The following is an 18,992-nucleotide window of genomic DNA, read 5'->3' on the forward strand; positions in this document are numbered from 1 at the left end:
TTGGCCAATCATGGGGCAGCAATGCACTGCGCCACCGCAGTGCATTGTGGTCCGCGCGCGCGTCACTCGAATTTTGACGCGAACGGCCCAAACGTTCGGAATTCGCCGAACGGCCGAACAGCCAATGTTCGAGTCGAACGTACGTTCGACTCGAACACGAAGCTCATCCCTAATGGAGATAAAATCAGACCCAGACATCTCATATCAGTATGCGCTAGTGGAATACTGGGATGGGATGCCTGAGGCTTGCAAGCGCAACCGTGTACGGACACAAGACAACAGATCCTTTAGGTTGGCGCACGCAATAAAGGAGGAGCCTTCGCCAACGGGATCACCGCAGGCTGCGGCCCGTACCTCACCCGAGAGTCTCAGATCAGCACCGGCCACCCTTAGCGCAGAACTGTGTGCTGTCCTGGGGGAGATTGTGGAGATTGTGGCCCAGTGCAAGAAGGATCAAGAAGGATCCCACAGATTACCCGATGTCGGGGTACAGAAAACTCCGGATGTTTTCAGGGAGGAAACCTGTACCTTCAGGCACTAGAGGAATGGGAAGTTCCAGAGCGCATAAAGAAGCAGAGGATTGTGGAAAGTCTAAAGGGGCCTGCTCTAGAGGCCGTACGCAACCTGAAGATGAGCAGGACAGACTGTAATGCGCAGGAGTACCTAGATGTACTACAGATTGTGTTTGGTGGGACAGAGAAAATCTCTGAGCTTGCTTATCAGTTAGAGCATTGCTACCAGAAAAAGGGTGAAAAACTATCAGACTACATGGGACGTTTAGATAAAATCCTGCATAGGATGATCCTAAAGAAGGGGATCAGCCCAAGAAAAGTAGATGAGGCCCGTGCTCAACAGGTACTGAAGGGAGCTCAACCCATGGATCCTATTGCATGGACACTGCGTGCCCGACTGGATGGGAAGAATCTGGAGTACACTGACCTCATCCGAATGATCAGAGAGGAAGAGGCCCTACTGGAAGAGAAAAGGGAAGAACATCTCACCGAGCCCGTCAAACAACCGGTAGCAATAGTTACACCGGCCATGACTACCGCTAGAGATAAGGAGGTGGACACTTTGAAGTTACAGATGTCCCAGGTGATGGAGATGTTGACTGCTATGATGGCGAAAGGTCAAGGGGGAGCCGAGAAACCAAGTCCTAGGAAGGAGTTGTTTCCAGATACACCAATACCAAGCCCCACTCGAGACCGAGAAGAGACGCTATGCTACAACTGCGGGGGCAGAGGCCACTTCGCCAGTAGATGTTCCAGTCCCAAGAAGAAGAAGATAGATAACCGCCAGCCGGCGGGAAACGCCAGAGGGCCCCGGTGAGGGAGTCAACCGGGTGCCCATGCCTTTCAGTGAACTCCAAACTGAATAGAGGGAAGAGGAAGAGAGAAAACCAGACCCCTCAGAAGGAATGTCTACAAATAAGAAACGATAACATCCCTCAGCGGGTTTGTACTCCCATTACTGTGGGGAGGGTCAATGCATACCAGGTTCGAAAAAGAATAAAGTCTAAAACCAACTGGATGAAGACGGGTCCCCAGAAGAGGGTGGCCTCAACCCGGCCCTACCCAGAAGAATTGGTCGGTCCGTCCCCCACTGTCTCCATCCAGGTGGAAGGAGTCTACACGAAGGCCCTCCTGGACACTGGAGCTCAAGTGACTTTGTTGTACAGAGACTTCTATGATAGGCACTTGAGCCATTTGCCTATAAAGAAGATAGAAGAGCTGGAGATATGGGGCCTGGGAACTCAGAGTTTCCCCTACGATGGTTACCTGCCCATAAAGCTGACCTTCGATCCATCTGTGGCGGGGAAAACAGAGGTGTTTGACACCCTGGCAGTTGTGTGTCCTAGACCGCCCGGGGCCAGCAAGATGTCCCTCATCATAGGGACCAATACGGATCTGGTGCGAAGACTTCTGACCCCTCTAGTGGAGACGAGTAACCATCAAGATCCCAATATCCATCCCATGCTGAAGACAGCCTACCAACGGTTGGTCCTAGAGCAGAAGACCCCAGGAGAGGGGATAGGGAAGGTGTGGAGACTTGGGAGAGAGGGAGTGGTGCTGCAGCCCGGAGAGGTAGCCTGCCTCAGGGCCACGGTGAAGCTTACCTGGGAGCAGCCTGGCCCCTTTGTCATGCTGGAATCCGATCCAAGGGAGGATCACTCAGGCCTGGAAGTGATACCGGAAGTGATTTCAATCAAGGCCCTGAAGAAGGCTCGAGGAAGAGTCCCAGTGAGTGTGAGAAACCCTACGGAGAGACCCATAGAGATCCCTGCCAGAATGCTGTTGGGGCAGGTGAGTCCTGCAGCCCCAGTCAGCTGGTCAGAAGTAAAAGGAACGGGTGAAGGAGGAGATATTTGGGAAAAACTTTCCATGGAGAACCCGGACCTACCTGGAGCCTGGAAGGAGAGAGCCAAGGCCCAGCTGACTAGATGGGAGAGGATCTTCTCAAAGGATGAGTTTGATGTGGGATGTGCCAGGAGTGCCACCCACCGAATCCGCCTCCAAGAAGACAAACCCTTCAGGGAAAGGGTTAGGCGGGTCCCTCTAGCTGATCTGGAGGATCTGAGGGAGCAGCTTGCGGAGTTGAAGAAGACTGGTGTAATTCGGGAGTCTAGAAGTCCCTACGCCTCCCCCATAGTGGTGGTCAGAAAGAAGAATGGGTCGTTGAGGCTTTGTATCGACTACAGGACTCTCAACAGGAGGACCATCCCTGACCAGTATACCACACCGAGAATAGAGGATGCCCTACAGAGTTTGTCTGGTGCCAAGTGGTTCAGTGTAATGGACCTCAAGAGTGGGTACTACCAAATCCCCATGCACCAGGAAGACCGAGAGAAGACAGCTTTCATAACCCCAGTGGGATTCTTTGAATTCAACAGAATGCCTCAGAGCCTGTCTGGAGCCCCTGCTACCTTTCAACGCCTCATGGAGAAGACTGTTGGAGACATGAACCTCATAGAAGTCCTTGTGTACTTGGACGATGTCATTGTCTTCGGGAAGACTTTGGAAGAACATGAGGCCAGGTTGGAGAAGGTGTTGAGAAGACTCAGCGAAAAAGGACTCAAGCTTTCTCCCGAGAAGTGCCGGTTTTACCAATCCTCGGTGAACTATCTGGGACACATAGTGTCTGAAAAGGGAGTGGCTACAGACCCTGAGAAGTTGGAGGCAGTTACCTCTTGGCCAAGACCAACAACAGTCACAGAGCTCAGATCTTTCCTGGGGTTCTGCTCCTATTATAGAAGATTTGTGGATGGGTTTGCCCGGATTGCCAAGCCACTAAACGAATTGCTCAAGACTGAAGGAGAAGAGGATGGCTTGGGACCTAGGAGGGCCGGTGAGTCAGTTCAAGATCAGTGGAACCCAAGGTGTGAAGAGGCTTTCCGAACCTTGAAGAGGAGCCTTACCACGGCCCCAGTCCTGGCCTATGCCGACCCCACCAGACCATATGAGCTACATGTCGATGCCAGTCATGAGGGCCTAGGCGGAGTGCTCTATCAAGAGTATGAAGGGCAGCTGCGACCAGTGGCCTATGTGAGCCGGAGCATGACTCCCTCGGAGAAGAACTACCCCACTCATAAATTGGAGTTCTTGGCCCTCAAATGGGCAGTAGTAGACAAACTGAAGGACTATCTCTATGGGGCGGAGTTTACCGTAAAGACAGATAACAATCCTCTGACCTACCTCTTCACTACTGCAAAGTTAGATGCAACCGGACACAGATGGTTGGCTGCATTATCCGGATTCAACTTCAGTCTAAAGTACAGACCAGGGGCTGGAAATAGGGATGCAGATGCCCTGTCCCGAAGATCTCATGTCATGGTCAATGACTGGGAAGACTGGACCCAGGTAGCACCGGAAGGAGTGCGAGCACTCTGTCAGGGTGCTGAGTTTCAAGCAAGAGGGGGCCCCAGAGCAGAGGAGATAGGAGTCACCGCAGTGGGAGTCCCTCAACCCTACTGTGGGGAAACTCAACTAGCAGAGGAACTCCTGCCAAAGCTGTCCAGAAAGGAGCTGAGCTATGACCAATTGGAAGACCCCATGGGGAGATTGGTCCTTGAAGCTTTGGAGAACGAGAATCCAGAGGGACTTCGACATCACCCTTCCAAGGAGGCTCGCCTGCTGAGGAAAGAGTTGGATAAGCTACAAGTACATCAGGGAGTGGTCTACCGAAGGGGCCCCTCTGATAACTCAGAAGATAAGTGGCAGTTGTTTCTCCCAGAGAAGCACCGAGAGACGGTACTAATTGCCTTACATGACCAGCATGGCCATCTAGGGGCGGAGAGAACTTTCCAGCTTGTCAGAAGCCGGTTCTATTGGCCCTGTATGAGGGCAGAAGTGGAGGAATATTGCCGTTCTTGTGCACGATGCATCCAGAGGAAGACTCTACCCCATCAAGCTGCCCCAATGGGCCACCTACAGAGTCAGGGTCCAATGGATCTGGTGTGCATTGACTTTCTCTGCCTCGAACCCGATTTGAGTGGATTGGGAAATGTTCTGGTGATAACCGACCATTTCACCCGTTATGCCCAGGCTTTCCCCACCAAAGACCAAAAGGCTTCCACTGTGGCCAAGGTGCTCATGGAAAAATACTTTGTCCACTATGGATTACCACAGAGAATCCACTCAGACCAAGGAAGGGACTTTGAGAGTCGTCTGATCCGGAACCTACTGGACTCATTGGGAGTAGAGAAGACCAGGACTACACCTTATCATCCACAAGGAGATGCCCAACCTGAGAGGTTTAATCGGACCTTACTAAACATGCTTGGAACTCTAGAGACAGAGAAGAAGCAACACTGGAGCCAACACATATCAGCTTTGGTGCACGCTTACAACTGCACCACAAGTGATGTGACGGGTTACTCCCCCTACCGGCTCATGTTTGGGAGGGAAGCAAGATTGCCGGTGGATCTGGCCTTTGGCATTTCCCTAGACCATGCCTCTGCTACCTCCCACAAGGGATATGTGGATCGACTTAGACACAATTTGAAAGTGGCCCATGAACGAGCTCAGGCGGCCTCGGACCAAAGGGGAGCCCGCAACAAGAGGAACTTCGATCTGAAGGTTCGAGTGCAAGACCTGCAGCCTGGGGACCGTGTACTGCTACGCAATCTGGGGATCCCTGGGAAGCACAAGCTTGCTGATAGATGGAGATCGGAGCCCTATGTCATTTGCAGAAAGCTACCTGGATTGCCTGTGTATAAGCTAAAACCAGAGGGGAAAGTGGGGCCCTTGAAGACTTGGCACAGGAATCATTTGCTCCCGCTTACTGAAGCAGTCAGAATACCTCCAGTGAGAAATCCACCTGAATCTGTTTCCATTCTGGATACCCCGGGACCCAGCACTCGGTCTCAGACCTCCCGGGTTAGAGATGGACAAGATCCCCAACGAGGTGAAGGTGGAAGAGGAGAGCTTGAGTGGCTATGGCCTTCATCAACTCCAGAAAATTCTGCCATAGATCTCCCACCTACTGAGGATACACAGGATGGGACACTGAACCCAGAAGCTACAGAGTTCATTCCATCTAGTGGTGTGCCTGAAGGCTGGGAAGATATCCCTAGCATTTACTCAGAAGAGGAAGGAACCGATGTTCCAGAACCAGTGATGCTGTCAGAATGTGTTCCTGAAGTAGAGCCTGTGGCACCAGAGCCTGAAGTCCCAAGAGAACAGAGAGCTCGCCGAGTTGTGAGACCCCCCAAGAAGCTAACCTACTCTCAAATGGGGGAGAGCTCTGAGGACTCTGTTGTGACTGCTGGAAGAAGTGCTGAACGCTCTAATCCTTCCACTGACCATTTGGTGGAGGGCAACCCCAGCTCACTCTCTGGCACAGTTAGGCAGGCCACTCATGTCAGTGTGACCTGTGGGACAGGGAATCCCACCTCTGAGTTCTGGTGGAAATTCCCTGTACCAACATCATACCCAGCACTTTCAAAATTGGTACAGGATATGTGTTAAAAGTTTACCTTTGGGGACCAAAGAGTTTCAGTGGGGGGAGTGTGTAGCGGGGTCTCTTTAAGGACTATAAAACTACTGTTCCCAGAACCCCGCTGGTTCCCAGGATGTTTTGAGTTATGTCTCAAAGACTCATGGGGGAGGATATATAAGGAGGGGGAGAGGCCTAGTTCTTCCTCTTTGCACACCCCCCTCTCTTCAAGCAAGAGGAGATCTGTGCTGAACTGCTGAGGCACAAGGCCTGAAGCCTGGGCTCTTTTCCAAAGAGCTCTCTGCCAGCCTAGTTGCACCTGAGAGACATTTTCTCATTCCTTGCTGCAGTACACCAGAAGGATTGAAGACTCGGAGGTCGGTGGATTCCTGTTCCTAGACGAAAAGGCAGAGAAACCGGACTTGGACTTGTCCGGGTGGTGAGAGCTGTTTAAAGACAGATGCTTTATCTTTATTATTCGTTTGGATTACAAAGTTGTTCTTCAAGTGCACCACCGAAAGATTGCTAGCGAATATTGTTTTACTGGACTTCCATCTAGATCAGTCAGGCCTGAATGCATAGGTAGATAGTGCTGGGTGTTAGTTTACCCATGCGGGGAAGTAGCTGAAAAAGGGCAGCGTTAGAGTTGCATAGCAATACTTTATTGTGCTGATTACTCTGTTTATCTTTATTACTGGTTACTGCAGGGACCTGCTTATGTGTTGCAAACCAAATGTTCAATTCATGTTATTCCTTTTATAAAACAACAAGTAAAGTCAGTTATATACTTTCAAAGATTGTCTATGAGCTTGAGTTACCCACGCACGCACACACACATATTTAGAGTATAAGTGATTTAATGTGTATTGCTAGATACTAACTGTGCCAGAGTGGGTAGTGCAGATTGCCGGGGGGTTGGCGGAGCTGTGCTCAGGACCCAAACCAAACTTGCGGCCCTCTTAAGTGAGGGTATCGCTATATAATGAATAAAGAAAGTGCATAAAAAATGTCCAACTGGCAAACCCTTATACAAAAGGGAACAGAGTGAACCAAGTGTTCTTCAAGGAAATTAGGTAAATCAAATATAAGGAAGCTTCAGTGCTCTTACAAACACAAAGACTTTAATATCCCATCACCACATAGATTCACTTCTTACCAGATAACGGTAGTTTCAAGCATTGGATAATAATCCCACAATGCTTCAACAGACTGGGCTGTACAAACGAACCAAGTTCCAGATAGCAGCGATATCAGACACTGGACAATGACACCTTGAACTGTAAAAGTGGACCCGGTTTTTCAGAGAACACAGGAATCACGGTATCTTTGGAAGAGCTGATATCTAATCTGGCAGCTCAAGGATGAATCCCAGAGCATAAGCGAAGAAGAGGATAACCTCATAGTGCAATGTTTCAACAAAAGGGTTTATTAAAACAACACACTAAAAATGTACAAACATCAGCAAAAATCAATGCACATAAAAAACAGAGCAGAGGTTTGCACCAGCCAGCTCAAACGGTTAGACGTCTCAAAATGGGCTCCACCCAACTGGTTTCTCCGTAATAGGCTTCAGCTGGGAAAAGAGTCTCCTTTCCCAGTTGAATGGTCACACTGCACTCACAATGACTGAACTATCCCTACATTCACACTAATGTAAAGGTGAATAGTAACACTACACTCACACTGAACTATCCCTAGATGAACACTAATCTGATATTCTACACTGACAGTAGAAGTAGAATAACACACTACAGCACACTAACTATCTAACAGCACTGAACAGAGCCCTGTTCTATCTCTCTCCACGCCGCTATCACACTACAAATGGCCGCTATAGAAAGAATACTTTTATAGTGTGGGGTATGCAGTGGCACAGTGCATTGTGGTAGTTCGGTGGGTTGAACAAAGGGTTGAACGACCCTATAACTCAGTTGTTTGGAGAATGTCCAAACAGCCAAAGTTCGCCTGAACTTATGCTCAGGCCGAACCGTTCTCCCATCCCTGGTATCCATGAATAAAAGACTCTAGGTACAATCAGAGACGGTAACTGTACTATCCAGCTCCATCTGCATGTGGATGGAAGTGGGATAGATAGCTAGATAGATAGATTTCAGTTGTAAATAATATATATTGTTTTCAGACATGTCGGTTCAAAGTACGTTCCAGCACTTTCTGACAACTTTTTTTCGCAGCCTAAATGGCCACAGTAAATACTGCAGAACAAACAGGAAGTACAGATCTGTCTTTCTGTATTTAACCTTTTTAATCATTAAACCACTCCACCTGTGCTATAGTGATGGCAGATGATGAGTCAAGGGAAGCCTAACAAGATGCTCCAAGAAATATAACATTTTCTGGAAAAATAAGGTCACCTATTGCTACTGATCATTATAGCTTATCAGCAACTAAAGACATTTATGGAAGCTAAAAGCATCATCATTATGCCTGCTTCTGCTATAGGTTACTGTCATTGTCATGGCTATGACAATAAATATTATGATGACAGCTGCAGTAGATGAGTCGATAGTTCATGACTAGAAACAGCTAAATCTTTTAATATAGACTAACTGAGTATACAATTCTAGGTCTATATACACTGGGTGATTTGCTTGGTCAAGCAGACATCCCATCTGTTGTTTCATTGTAAAGCAGAATGATGCAGAAAAGCATCTCAAGCAACCTGGACTACAGGCATACTCTATTGGGGGCTTTTTAGTTCTGAGGAACATACAAACTTCATTCTTCATGATTGGCAAAAAGGATTTGGGTACTAAGAACGTGGATGTTTGGACACAAGCTCTTTTTCAAATGTGATATAAAACATTACCCTACTGAAGAATATCCGGCTCTACAGAAGTGACATGAACTCTACAGATTGTACCCATTCATTGATATCACAAAGAGATGTGGGCAATTTGTCTGACTTCGTAGTCAGTCAAGCCTATTACACGTATCCTGAAAAAGCATTTCTCCCATTTCACCAGGAAATATTGATGTTCCTATTCCCCACTCTGGCCTGTTTTCTTGCTGCTATTTTGGTAACACCTCCAATATTGTTCTCCATCTTTATGAACTTCAGTATGCGTAAAGAAACTCGGTTCCTTCTCCTGGGAAATTCTTTAATTTTTGATTTACTATATCTATTTCTATACACAGCAGTCAGCATCTACAACACAACAAGCATGCAGATCCCCAAAAATATTTGTGCTTTTCTCCTTTTCTCTTTGGCTGCAACTTATGGCGGTGGAGTCCTCACAGCAGCTGGAATGGTGGTGGACACCTACTTGGCAATATTATGGCCTCTGCATTACACGATACTTCTACCTCCATCAAGAACTAAGAAGCTTATAACTTTCCTGTGGTTCTCCTCATGCTTCTTTTCAGGAACTTTGTTTTTAGTATTGCACTTTACTCAGAAAACAGATCCATGCCAACCAGAATACTGCTCTCTGCCTGTCATACTTTTAATGACATTACATGGGGACAATACAATCCGACTGTTTCATATTCTTTTTATTGCTGTATTTCTTTTATGCTTTTCAACAATCTTATGCTGCTACTTATTCCTTTGCTATAAAACAAGAGAGAGTGGCTTATGGAAGGGGGTTTATTCTAGAGCCAATGTCACATTTTTGATGCATCACATCATATTAGGATCCTACTTCTGTCCACTTCTCCTTCTTTTGGCTGCATCTCTCTTATACATAAATCAAATTATAGAGCTAAAGACAGGAATGCTGATTACTTTAATCATCTGTGATGTTCTCATAGTCTTGCCAAAGGGTATCTCCCCTTTTATGTATGGGTTTAGGTATAGAGAGATTTATAGATCACTTCGGCTATTTTGCAAATTCAAACAACTTAAACTTGTAGTACCAGCTCATGGATTTACTTAGGAAAAGTTGATTTGTAAGAAAGATTGGTAGAGTTGAATTATTCACTGGTTTCATTTTACATCTTGGGTATTGTAGTAGCAGATTCTCCACATAGTTGTGCCCAGCTCTGCTTTGCCAACCATGGTGTCTCATGTCTCATCTCTATGGCTTACCATAATATAGTGTGCCAGTAAGACCCTCTTGTAACAGTCATTGCAGGTAAAGCAGATCAGAAGACTCAGGCACAGAGATCATCCACTGGAGCCCTTTCAGACATACAAGAAACCAGTAAATGATTCCACTCAAAAGTATGAGTTTGAGTTTAGAGAAACTGACCCTTTAAATCCACACAACTGGTAAACACCTTAATAATGTAAGTACTTTTCTATGTATAATGATGCGTCTCTGGGCTTATGGTAAAGCTGTGTAGATAACTGATTGAAGATGCCATTATCTACTTGGGATATATACTGTATAAGTAAAACGTATACCTTGTAAATATACAGTCAGTACATAAAATGTTGTTATCTTGGGAGGGTTTAGAACATCACTCAGGTTATTCTTGCTTTCTGTCTCTTCCTAATCCTTACCATCTTATGCCTATGTCTAATGCCCCTTTCTGAGGCAGTTTTCATGTGTTCTAGCGCTAAATATAGTGGCTGAAAACTGCCTCCAATTTATTTGAATGTTTGCTTTCACACTGGGGCGGTGTGCTTGCGGGATGATAGAAAAACTCATGCAAGCAGCATCTTTGGGATATGTTTGGAGCAATGTAAATAGCGCTCCAAATATGCCCCTGCCCATTGAAATGAATAAGCAGTGATTCTAAAGCGCTGCAAAATGGGTAATTTTTTTTTTTTTTGAAAGGTCAAGTTATCACGTGACCGTAAAATATCGACCCGCTAGGGCGCCCCAAAAAGCGCTGCTAAAGCACCGCTAAAACAACCGGCGCTTCAGCGGCTGTTTTAGCAGCGTTTCAGTATGAAAGGGATCTTAGTGTTGACAGGGCAGGAAGTAGGGGGAAATGTCACTGATAAAGACACAGAGAACAAAAATGTTAACAGAGATTCTAACTCTTTCCCACACTGTTGAAAATTTAAAAAAAAATATTTTTGGCTGGAGTTGGGCTATTTTTACTGTTCATCGCAAAAGAATATAATTTAACCATAAAAAAAACGAATAATGAACACAAGAACAGTATGATTGTTACTGGAGGCAAATCATTTAACAGATGTGTGAGGTGGAAAACATTTGCCTACTTTATAGACGGAAGAAAATATAGAATGCTAATAGGAAATCTCATGGTTTAAAGGCCTAGGATAATGATAAATGCACTTAAGTATCTGGTTACTACAATCCTAAACCCTTTATGGCATGTACCTCTTCTATATCTTTTTTACATTTTTTCAACTTACCTTGATGATTACTTAGATCTATTTCCTCTAAAAAATCTGTATATTTTAGCCATTAGTTCAAAGTGAATAAATAGAAATATAGAGTTGGCTATTCATTCAGTTTTGGCTATTGTGATTATTTGAAAAAATCTGTAAAATCAGTAAAGAGAAATATGCAAAGGAACTCATTTAGGGAGCTGTAAATTAAGAAAATATAGATAAATATGCATGAGTGTATGTGTTCGTCTGTGCAGTAGCTACCTCCCCCCACTATTTATTGTACTGGTATCCCAGGGACAGGAAGTGAAGGAAAATCTCCCGAATATAGTTACAGGCAGAAAAAAAAACCTGAAAAAACGTTGAGTCTAAAACTTAAAAAAATGCCTGGAGTTAGGTTAACGAGTGTTTACCAAATCAAATTCAAGTCCTCAGCACTAGAGCCAGTCGTTACTAGGGATGAACTCAGGCATGTTTGGATTCAAGTCTGAATCCACCTGAGTGAGCCTACCAGGAAGCCGTCACCTATACTGGTCAAACTTTCTGTGGTCAGGGCATTTTCCATCCTGTAGCCACACAGATACAAAGGGCATGTGGGGTGCCTCAGCCTCTTATGATTTGCCCAGTATAGGGACAGCTTCCTGCGGGGGTCAATCAGGGAGTTTCAGACTAGGATTCAAACTTCTGTGCTCATCCCTTTTCATAATTGTTTTTGTTTAGTTGCAGGGGGTGTGGAATTAGAGGTGTGTTTTTTTCCTTAATTTCCTGCACAGAACAGTTGGAAGTTTAAGGAAACCTGTCATGGTAGCAATATATAGCGTGCCATAGCTGCCCTCTCACTCTGAAATTCCTAGTTGCCTGACTGCCACACTGGTCTTCTAGCTTCAATGAGGTCACTCAGCAGGTGTGCAAAACAGGATTTCTCACTTTACTACAGCTTTAATTGTTTCCTGTTTATTTCAAGCCAGTGAGTTTGACATTACTGAAATTGGCAATACACTGGCAACTCAGCTCCCAACCTCAAGTCCGAGTTCCCGATACTGGCAATATTCTCCATTAATCCAAAACCCTAGATTTTGGACTTCCACGAACCATAAAAACATAATTTATTAAATTAAAAAATCAAAACAAAATAAAGAATATTTGGATTTGCAGTCCATTAGAGAAACCTTAGGTAACACATTACCCACGTGTTCAAAAGTATACCTCCTCCAACTGTTTAGAAAGACAAGAAGGTAAAGTGATGAAATACATCCAGCTGCAGCAGTATAGGTAAACCACAATTGCGATATTTAGAACACTTGACTGTTTACTGCTAAGTTGTTATAAAAAATCCTTCAGTCGAGGATATAAGGGGCTAATATTAAGCCAACACTAAGGATCAAATAAATCTCAAATCTTAAACAAAATGTATCAGAGGTCAATTTATGCTACATCCCTACATATAGCCCTCAATTTTAGCCATATACTTAAATATACTGGGTGTTGATGCATATGATGTCCCTAAAAGCCTTCCTGTTTAATAAGTGTCGTAGATACAGTAACACTGCTTCATGTGATGAACACAAGCATAAAGCATTTCTTTTTTATATGGTATTTGACTTTCTACATACAACTTCATGGTCTGTAGTGAGTGTAATGTCTTTAAATAACATTTGCTTTATGTATGTTACGGAACAAGCAAATAGTGTTTGGCCGCGTACACACGGGCGGACTGTTCGCCCAACTTTGTCCGTCAAACAGTTTCGGCAAACAGTCCGCTCAAAATTAGCATGGACGGACATGGCCACACACGACGAACGAACAGTTTGCTGAAACCGTGCGCGATGACGTGAACGGCACGTACGACGGGATGAAAAATACGACGTCCTATACACTGCATTATAACTTTCGGCGTGAAAATCCTTTCTGAGCATGCGCGCAACTTTGTTTGACGAACAAGCCTACACACGAGCGGACTGTTCGCTGAAACAAGGTTTCAGCGGACAGTTTTACGGAATTTCCGTAAAACCTTGTCCGTCAAACTGTCCGCTGAAACTGTCCGCTGAAAGCCCACACACGAGCGGACTGTCCGCCCAAACACTGTTCAGCGGACAAAGTTGGGCGAACAGTCCGCCCGTGTGTACGCGGCCTTTCTCATTCATATGGTGCTTGGCTTTCTGTATACAGCTTCACTGTCTATTGGATATAGTTTCTTTAGGCCATTCAGATGTTCTAAATGGTGATCCCTTTCTATTAATAGTGGGCATAAATCTACAAGACTTCTTGAAGGATTTTTGGAAACAATTGATGGTGGTAAACCGTCAATTGTGCTACAGTGCCTTAAAAAAGTATTCATACCCCTTGAAATGTTCCACATTTTGTCATGTTACAACCAAAAACGTAAATGTTTTTTATTGGGATTTGATGTGATAGCTCAACACAAAGTGGGACATAATTATTGTGAAGTGGTAGGAAAAGGATAAATGATTTTCAATTTGTTTTTACAAATAAACATGTGAAAAGTGTGGCATACATTTGTATTCAGCCCCCCTGAGTCAATACTTTGTAGAATCACCTTTTGCTGCAATTACAGCTGCAAGTCTTTTTGAATATGTTTCTACCAGCTTTGCACATCTAGATAGTGACATTTTTGCCCATTCTTCCTTGCAAAATAGCTCCAGCTCTGTCAGATGGGATGGAGAGTGTCTGTGAACAGGAATTGTCAAGCCTTGCCACAGATTCTCAATTGGATTTAGGTCTGGACTTTGACTGAGCCATTCTAACACATGAATATGCTTTTATACAAACCATTCCATTGTAGCGCTGGCTGTATGTTTAGGGCCGTTGCCCTGTTGGAAGGTGAACCTCCACCCCAGTCACAAGTCTTTTGCAGACTCTTAAGCCCCATACACACTATCAGATTGTCTGCTGAGTTTTTCCTTCAGATTTACCAAAACCATGTAGTAGAAGGGCCTGCCTGATTGCATACACATTGAAACTCCTAAGGTTTGACCTCATATTATATGGTTTTGGTAAATCTAAAGGAAAAACTCAGCACAAAAAGTATCCCCACAACATAATGCTGCCACCATCATATTTTATAGTGGGCATGGTGTGTTCAGGGTGATGTGCAGTGTTAGTTCTTTGCCACACATAACGTTTTGCTTTTACGCCAAAAAGTTTAATTTTGGTCTCATCTGACCAGAGTTTCTTCTTCCACATATTTTCTGTGTCCCCAAAATGGCTTCTCACAAACTGCAAACGGGACTTCTTATGGCTTTCTTTCAACAATGGCTTTCTTCTTGCCACTCTTCCATAAAGGCCAGACTTGTGGAGTGCACAACTAATAGTTGTCCTGAGGACAGGTTGTGGATCTCTGCAGCTCCTCCAGAGTTATCATGGACCTCTTGGCTGCTTCTCTGAATAATTCTCTCTTTGCCTGGCCTGTCAGTTTAGGTGGACGGCCATGTCTTGGTAGGTTTGCAGTTGTCCCATACTCTTTCCATTTTCGAATGATGGATTGAACAGTGCTCCGTGAGATGTTCAAAACTTGGGATGTTTTTTGTATAAGCTAACACTGCTTTAAACTTCTCCACAACTTTATCCCTGACATGTCTGGTGTGTTCCTTGGCCTTCATGATGCTGTTTGTTCACTAAGGTTGTCTAAGGGTGGCTTAGACGACCTTGGGGCTCCACAGAACAGCTGTATTTATAATGAGATTAAATTACACACAGGTGGACTCTATTTACTAATTAGGTGGCTTCTGAAGGCAACTGGTTCCACTAGATTTTAGTTAGGGACATTAGAGTAAAGGGGCTAAATACAAATGCATGCATCGCTTTTCAGATATTTATTTGTAAAAACAATTGAGACCCATTTATCATTTCCCTTCCACTTCATAATTATGTGCCACTTTGTGTTGGTCTATCACATAAGATCCCAATCAAATACATTTATGTTTTTGGTTGTAACATGACAAAATGTGGAAAATTTTAAGGGGTATGAATACTTTTTTCAAGGCACTGCATATATCCTAAATGTGAATATCTTATACTACTGTAACTGTATATACACCATTATACCTTCTTGTCGCTTGTAGCAGTTGAAGGAGGTATACAACATACCTTTGAACTCATGGGTACTTGTGCATGGTTGCTGCCAGAGATATAAGATAAGTTTGATTATCATACATGTGGACAAGGGCTATGTTTGAGAAATGCTCTGGAAGTTATTTATATGCAGTACAATGCCCTGTACACTCGATAGGATTTTCCGATAACAAAATCCATGTTTTTTTTCCGATGGATGTTGGCTCAAACTTGTCTTGCATACACACGGTCACACAAATCTTGTCGGAAATTCCAAACGTGAAGAACGCAGTGACATATAACATGTACGATAAGCCGAGAAAATTGAAGTTCAATAGCCAGTGTGGCTCTTCTGCTAGATTCCGAGCATGCGTAGAATTTTGTGCGTCGGAATTGTGTACACACGATTGGAATTTCCAACAACGGATTTTGTTATCAGAAAATTTGAGATCCAGATCTCTAATTATGTGTGTCTGAAATTCTGATGGAAAATGTCCGATGAAGTCTACACATGGTCGGAATGGTCGGAAGCTCCCATCGAACATTTTCCGTCGCAAAATCTGACCGTGTGTACAGGGCATAAGGGTGCTAAAAAGGTGGGATCTCTTTGAATTAGTTATTCATATATTTGGCATGTTTTAAAATGTACCATAATAATTGTTTTTAATATTTGTATGAATAAAAGTTTTTTCTAAAGGGTTACAGTTTCAGGTATTGTTTATGTTTGTTTTGATGGTTTTCGATTAAGTAGATTATTATTTTTTGGTCCGTGGAAGTTCAAATGTTATGCCGTGTACACACGACATACTTTCCAGCAGAAAAGGCCAGATGGAATCATTTCATCGGATATTACGATCGTGTGTGGGTTTCATCTGACTTATTTTTTTAAAAATTCTGACGGACCTAGAAATAGAACATGTTTTAAATCTTTCTGACAGAATCAATTCCTATCAGGAAAACCGTTCGTCTGTATGCTATTCCGATGGACCAAAAACAACGCAGGGGCAGCTATTGGCTACTGGCTATTGAACTTCCTTTTTCTAGTCCCGTCGTACGTCATTGCTTTCTAAATGAACAAACTTTGGTGTGATCGTGTGTAGGCAAGTCCGTTTCAGCGGAACTCCGTCGGAACCTGTTAGACCGTCAGAGTTTATTCTGACGGAAAAAACGGTTGTGTGTACGTGGCATTCGAGTTTTGGATTAGTGGAGAACACTACTAAATCACTGGTTCAGCATGGCAGGCAGGCAACCAGTAATTCAGAAGGACAGCAGTGCCAGACTCTTTTTTTATATCTTTTGCTACATGTTTCTTTAACCACTTCAGCTCTGGAAGGTTTTACCCACTTCATGAGCAGGCCATTTTTTGCTGTTCGGCACTGCGCTATTTTAACTGAGTAATAGTGCGGTTATGCAACACTGTAACCAAACAAAATTGATATAATTTTTTTCATATAAATAGAGCTTTCTTTTGGTCATATTTGATCAACACTGGGTTTTATTTTTGTGATATAAACAAAAAAAAGACCGAAAATGTAAAAAAAAACCATCTTTCTGCTATAACACATATCCAATACATTTTTTTTTTTTTTAAATCTATTTTTTTTAATAGATTTTGGCCAAAGCTACATGTCTTTGGTAAAAAAAATCCCAATAGGTGTATCCTGATTGGTTTGCTTGAAAGTTATAGAGTCTACAAACTATGGTATATATGCTGGAATCTTTATTTATTTATAGTTTTTTATACTATTAATGGAGGAGATTAGTAACTCCTATTGGGACTGCAGCAGCAAATCTGACACCAACTGACGCTGGGGGGGGGGGGGGGGGGGGGACTAACTAGCTGCCACTGACATCACAAGGGGCACTAATACAGTGATCAGTGATAATAATTTACACTGTCACTGTACGGATGACACTGTCTAGGAAGGAGTTAACAACTAGGGCAATCAAGGGGTTAAATGTGTGCCTAACAATGTGTAATGTTTGTTGTGTGCTGCTTTTACTAACACGTATGTTTGTTTCTTACCCCTTGGGGGGGGGGGGCACACATACGTCACTTTGCCTGCATGGGCTTCCCATCCACATTACATTGTGGGTGGTCCAGAAGTGATTAAATGGTTGTAACCCCCAGACATGAAATATGATCAAAGTATAATCAGCTGTGGTTTGTACTTATGTCAATTAAGAGCACTAAGGGGTTGATTTACTAAAGGCAAATCCACTTTGCACTACAAGTGCACTTGGAAGTGTAGTCGCTTTAGATCTGAGGGGTAGATCTAAAATGAGGGGAAGCTCTGCTGATTTTATCATCCAATCATGTACAAGTAAAATGCTGTTTTTTATTTTCCTTGCATGCCCCCCTCAGACCCACAGCAATGGCACTTCCAAGTTGCAGTGCACTTGTAGTCCAAAGTGGATTTGCCTTTAGTAAATAAACCCCTAAGTGTAATCTCTGCCTGCTGCTTGCTTCCTATATCAGCATGAATCCTCTCTGACAAGTTTTTCTGACACCAAGAGAAAAAAGGTGACAGGGGAGAGAACTGCAGCTGATTGAGAGCCTCGGCTCTGTTCCTGTGTGCTTTGTAAATGAGGTTGTGTCCTCTACTTCCAATCAGCTGTCACATCATTGAGCTCTGCAGAGTAACTTCAGCCCTCTGACCCCTTTTTTGACAGCTCAGCAAGTTTTCAACAGATGTAGAGAAAAGAAAACTACAGATAAACAAGTACAGCTTATGTAGGATGATTCGTTTAATTTCTGTGTATCAATTGAGGCCAGTCACTTCATTGGAAATTTAAGGGTTTACAATTGCTTTAGGGGACATTTTGATATCCCAGAAATTGTGCATTTTTTAAAGTTGAAGCAAACATCAATTTGAGAACATCCTATATACATTCCATAGACCTTCTGGATCTTTTCTAAAAATATACAAAAACAGCAGTTTTGTTTTTTTGCCCTCCTACCAAAACAAATTATATATAAAGTAAATCCATAGTTACATAGTTAGTAAGGTTGAATAAAGACATCAGTCCAACCTGAGTATGTCTACAATTATCCCTATCCATTGCATCTCATTAAGATGCTCATCTATTATATTATTATTTATTAAAAACTTTTTTCCTTAGTTTTGGATAGAGTAGAGAAGGGTTAAAATTTCAAAGGCGTCAACCCAGTGGTGGAAATACTTATTCTCACTAGAAGTGGGAATTACTATGTCGGTATTTGACTTGAGAGTAGGGGGAACATCTCAACGTAAATAATACAATGCCTTGAAAAAGTATTCATACCCCTTAAAATTTTCCACATTTTGTCATGTTACAACTAGGGATGAGCCGAACACCAGCCCCGGTTTGGTTCGCAGAAGAACTTACAAACAGGCAAAAAGTCTATGGGACACGAACATGAATAATCAAAAGTGCTCATTTTAAAGGCTTATATGCATGGTATTGTCATGAAAAGTGTTTGGGGACCCAGGTCCTGCCCCAGGAGACATGTATCAATGCAAAAAAAAGTTTTTAAAACTGCTGTTTTTTCGGGAGCAGTGATTTTAATAATGCTTGAAGTGAAACAATAAAAGTGCAATATTCCTTTAAAGTGGAAGTAAACCTGCCTATCCTTTTCATCCAAGGAAGCTGCCATCTTGGCCTCTGTTTAATTTTCAACTGCCATAATGCTGCACATGTGATCAATTATGACACCAGCCATTGGATGTTTTGACAGTTT

At 43.5% G+C, this 18,992-nt stretch overlaps 1 protein-coding gene across 1 annotated transcript; it reads left to right on the top strand.

Moving 5' to 3' along the window:
- Window positions 1-8,496: 8,496 nt before the first annotated feature.
- LOC143988653 (putative G-protein coupled receptor 148) lies at window positions 8,497-15,088 on the top strand. Its single transcript, XM_077488369.1, has one exon. It carries the CDS (start codon window positions 8,796-8,798, stop codon window positions 9,828-9,830), a length of 1,035 nt encoding a protein of 344 aa, XP_077344495.1. The 5' UTR covers window positions 8,497-8,795; the 3' UTR covers window positions 9,831-15,088.
- Window positions 15,089-18,992: the final 3,904 nt, after the last annotated feature.

Source organism: Lithobates pipiens, unplaced genomic scaffold (genome assembly GCF_037356315.1).
Source record: "Lithobates pipiens isolate NorthernLeopardFrog02 unplaced genomic scaffold, aLitPip1_a1.2 Scaffold_18, whole genome shotgun sequence".
In the NCBI taxonomy this organism is placed as follows: domain Eukaryota; kingdom Metazoa; phylum Chordata; class Amphibia; order Anura; family Ranidae; genus Lithobates; species Lithobates pipiens.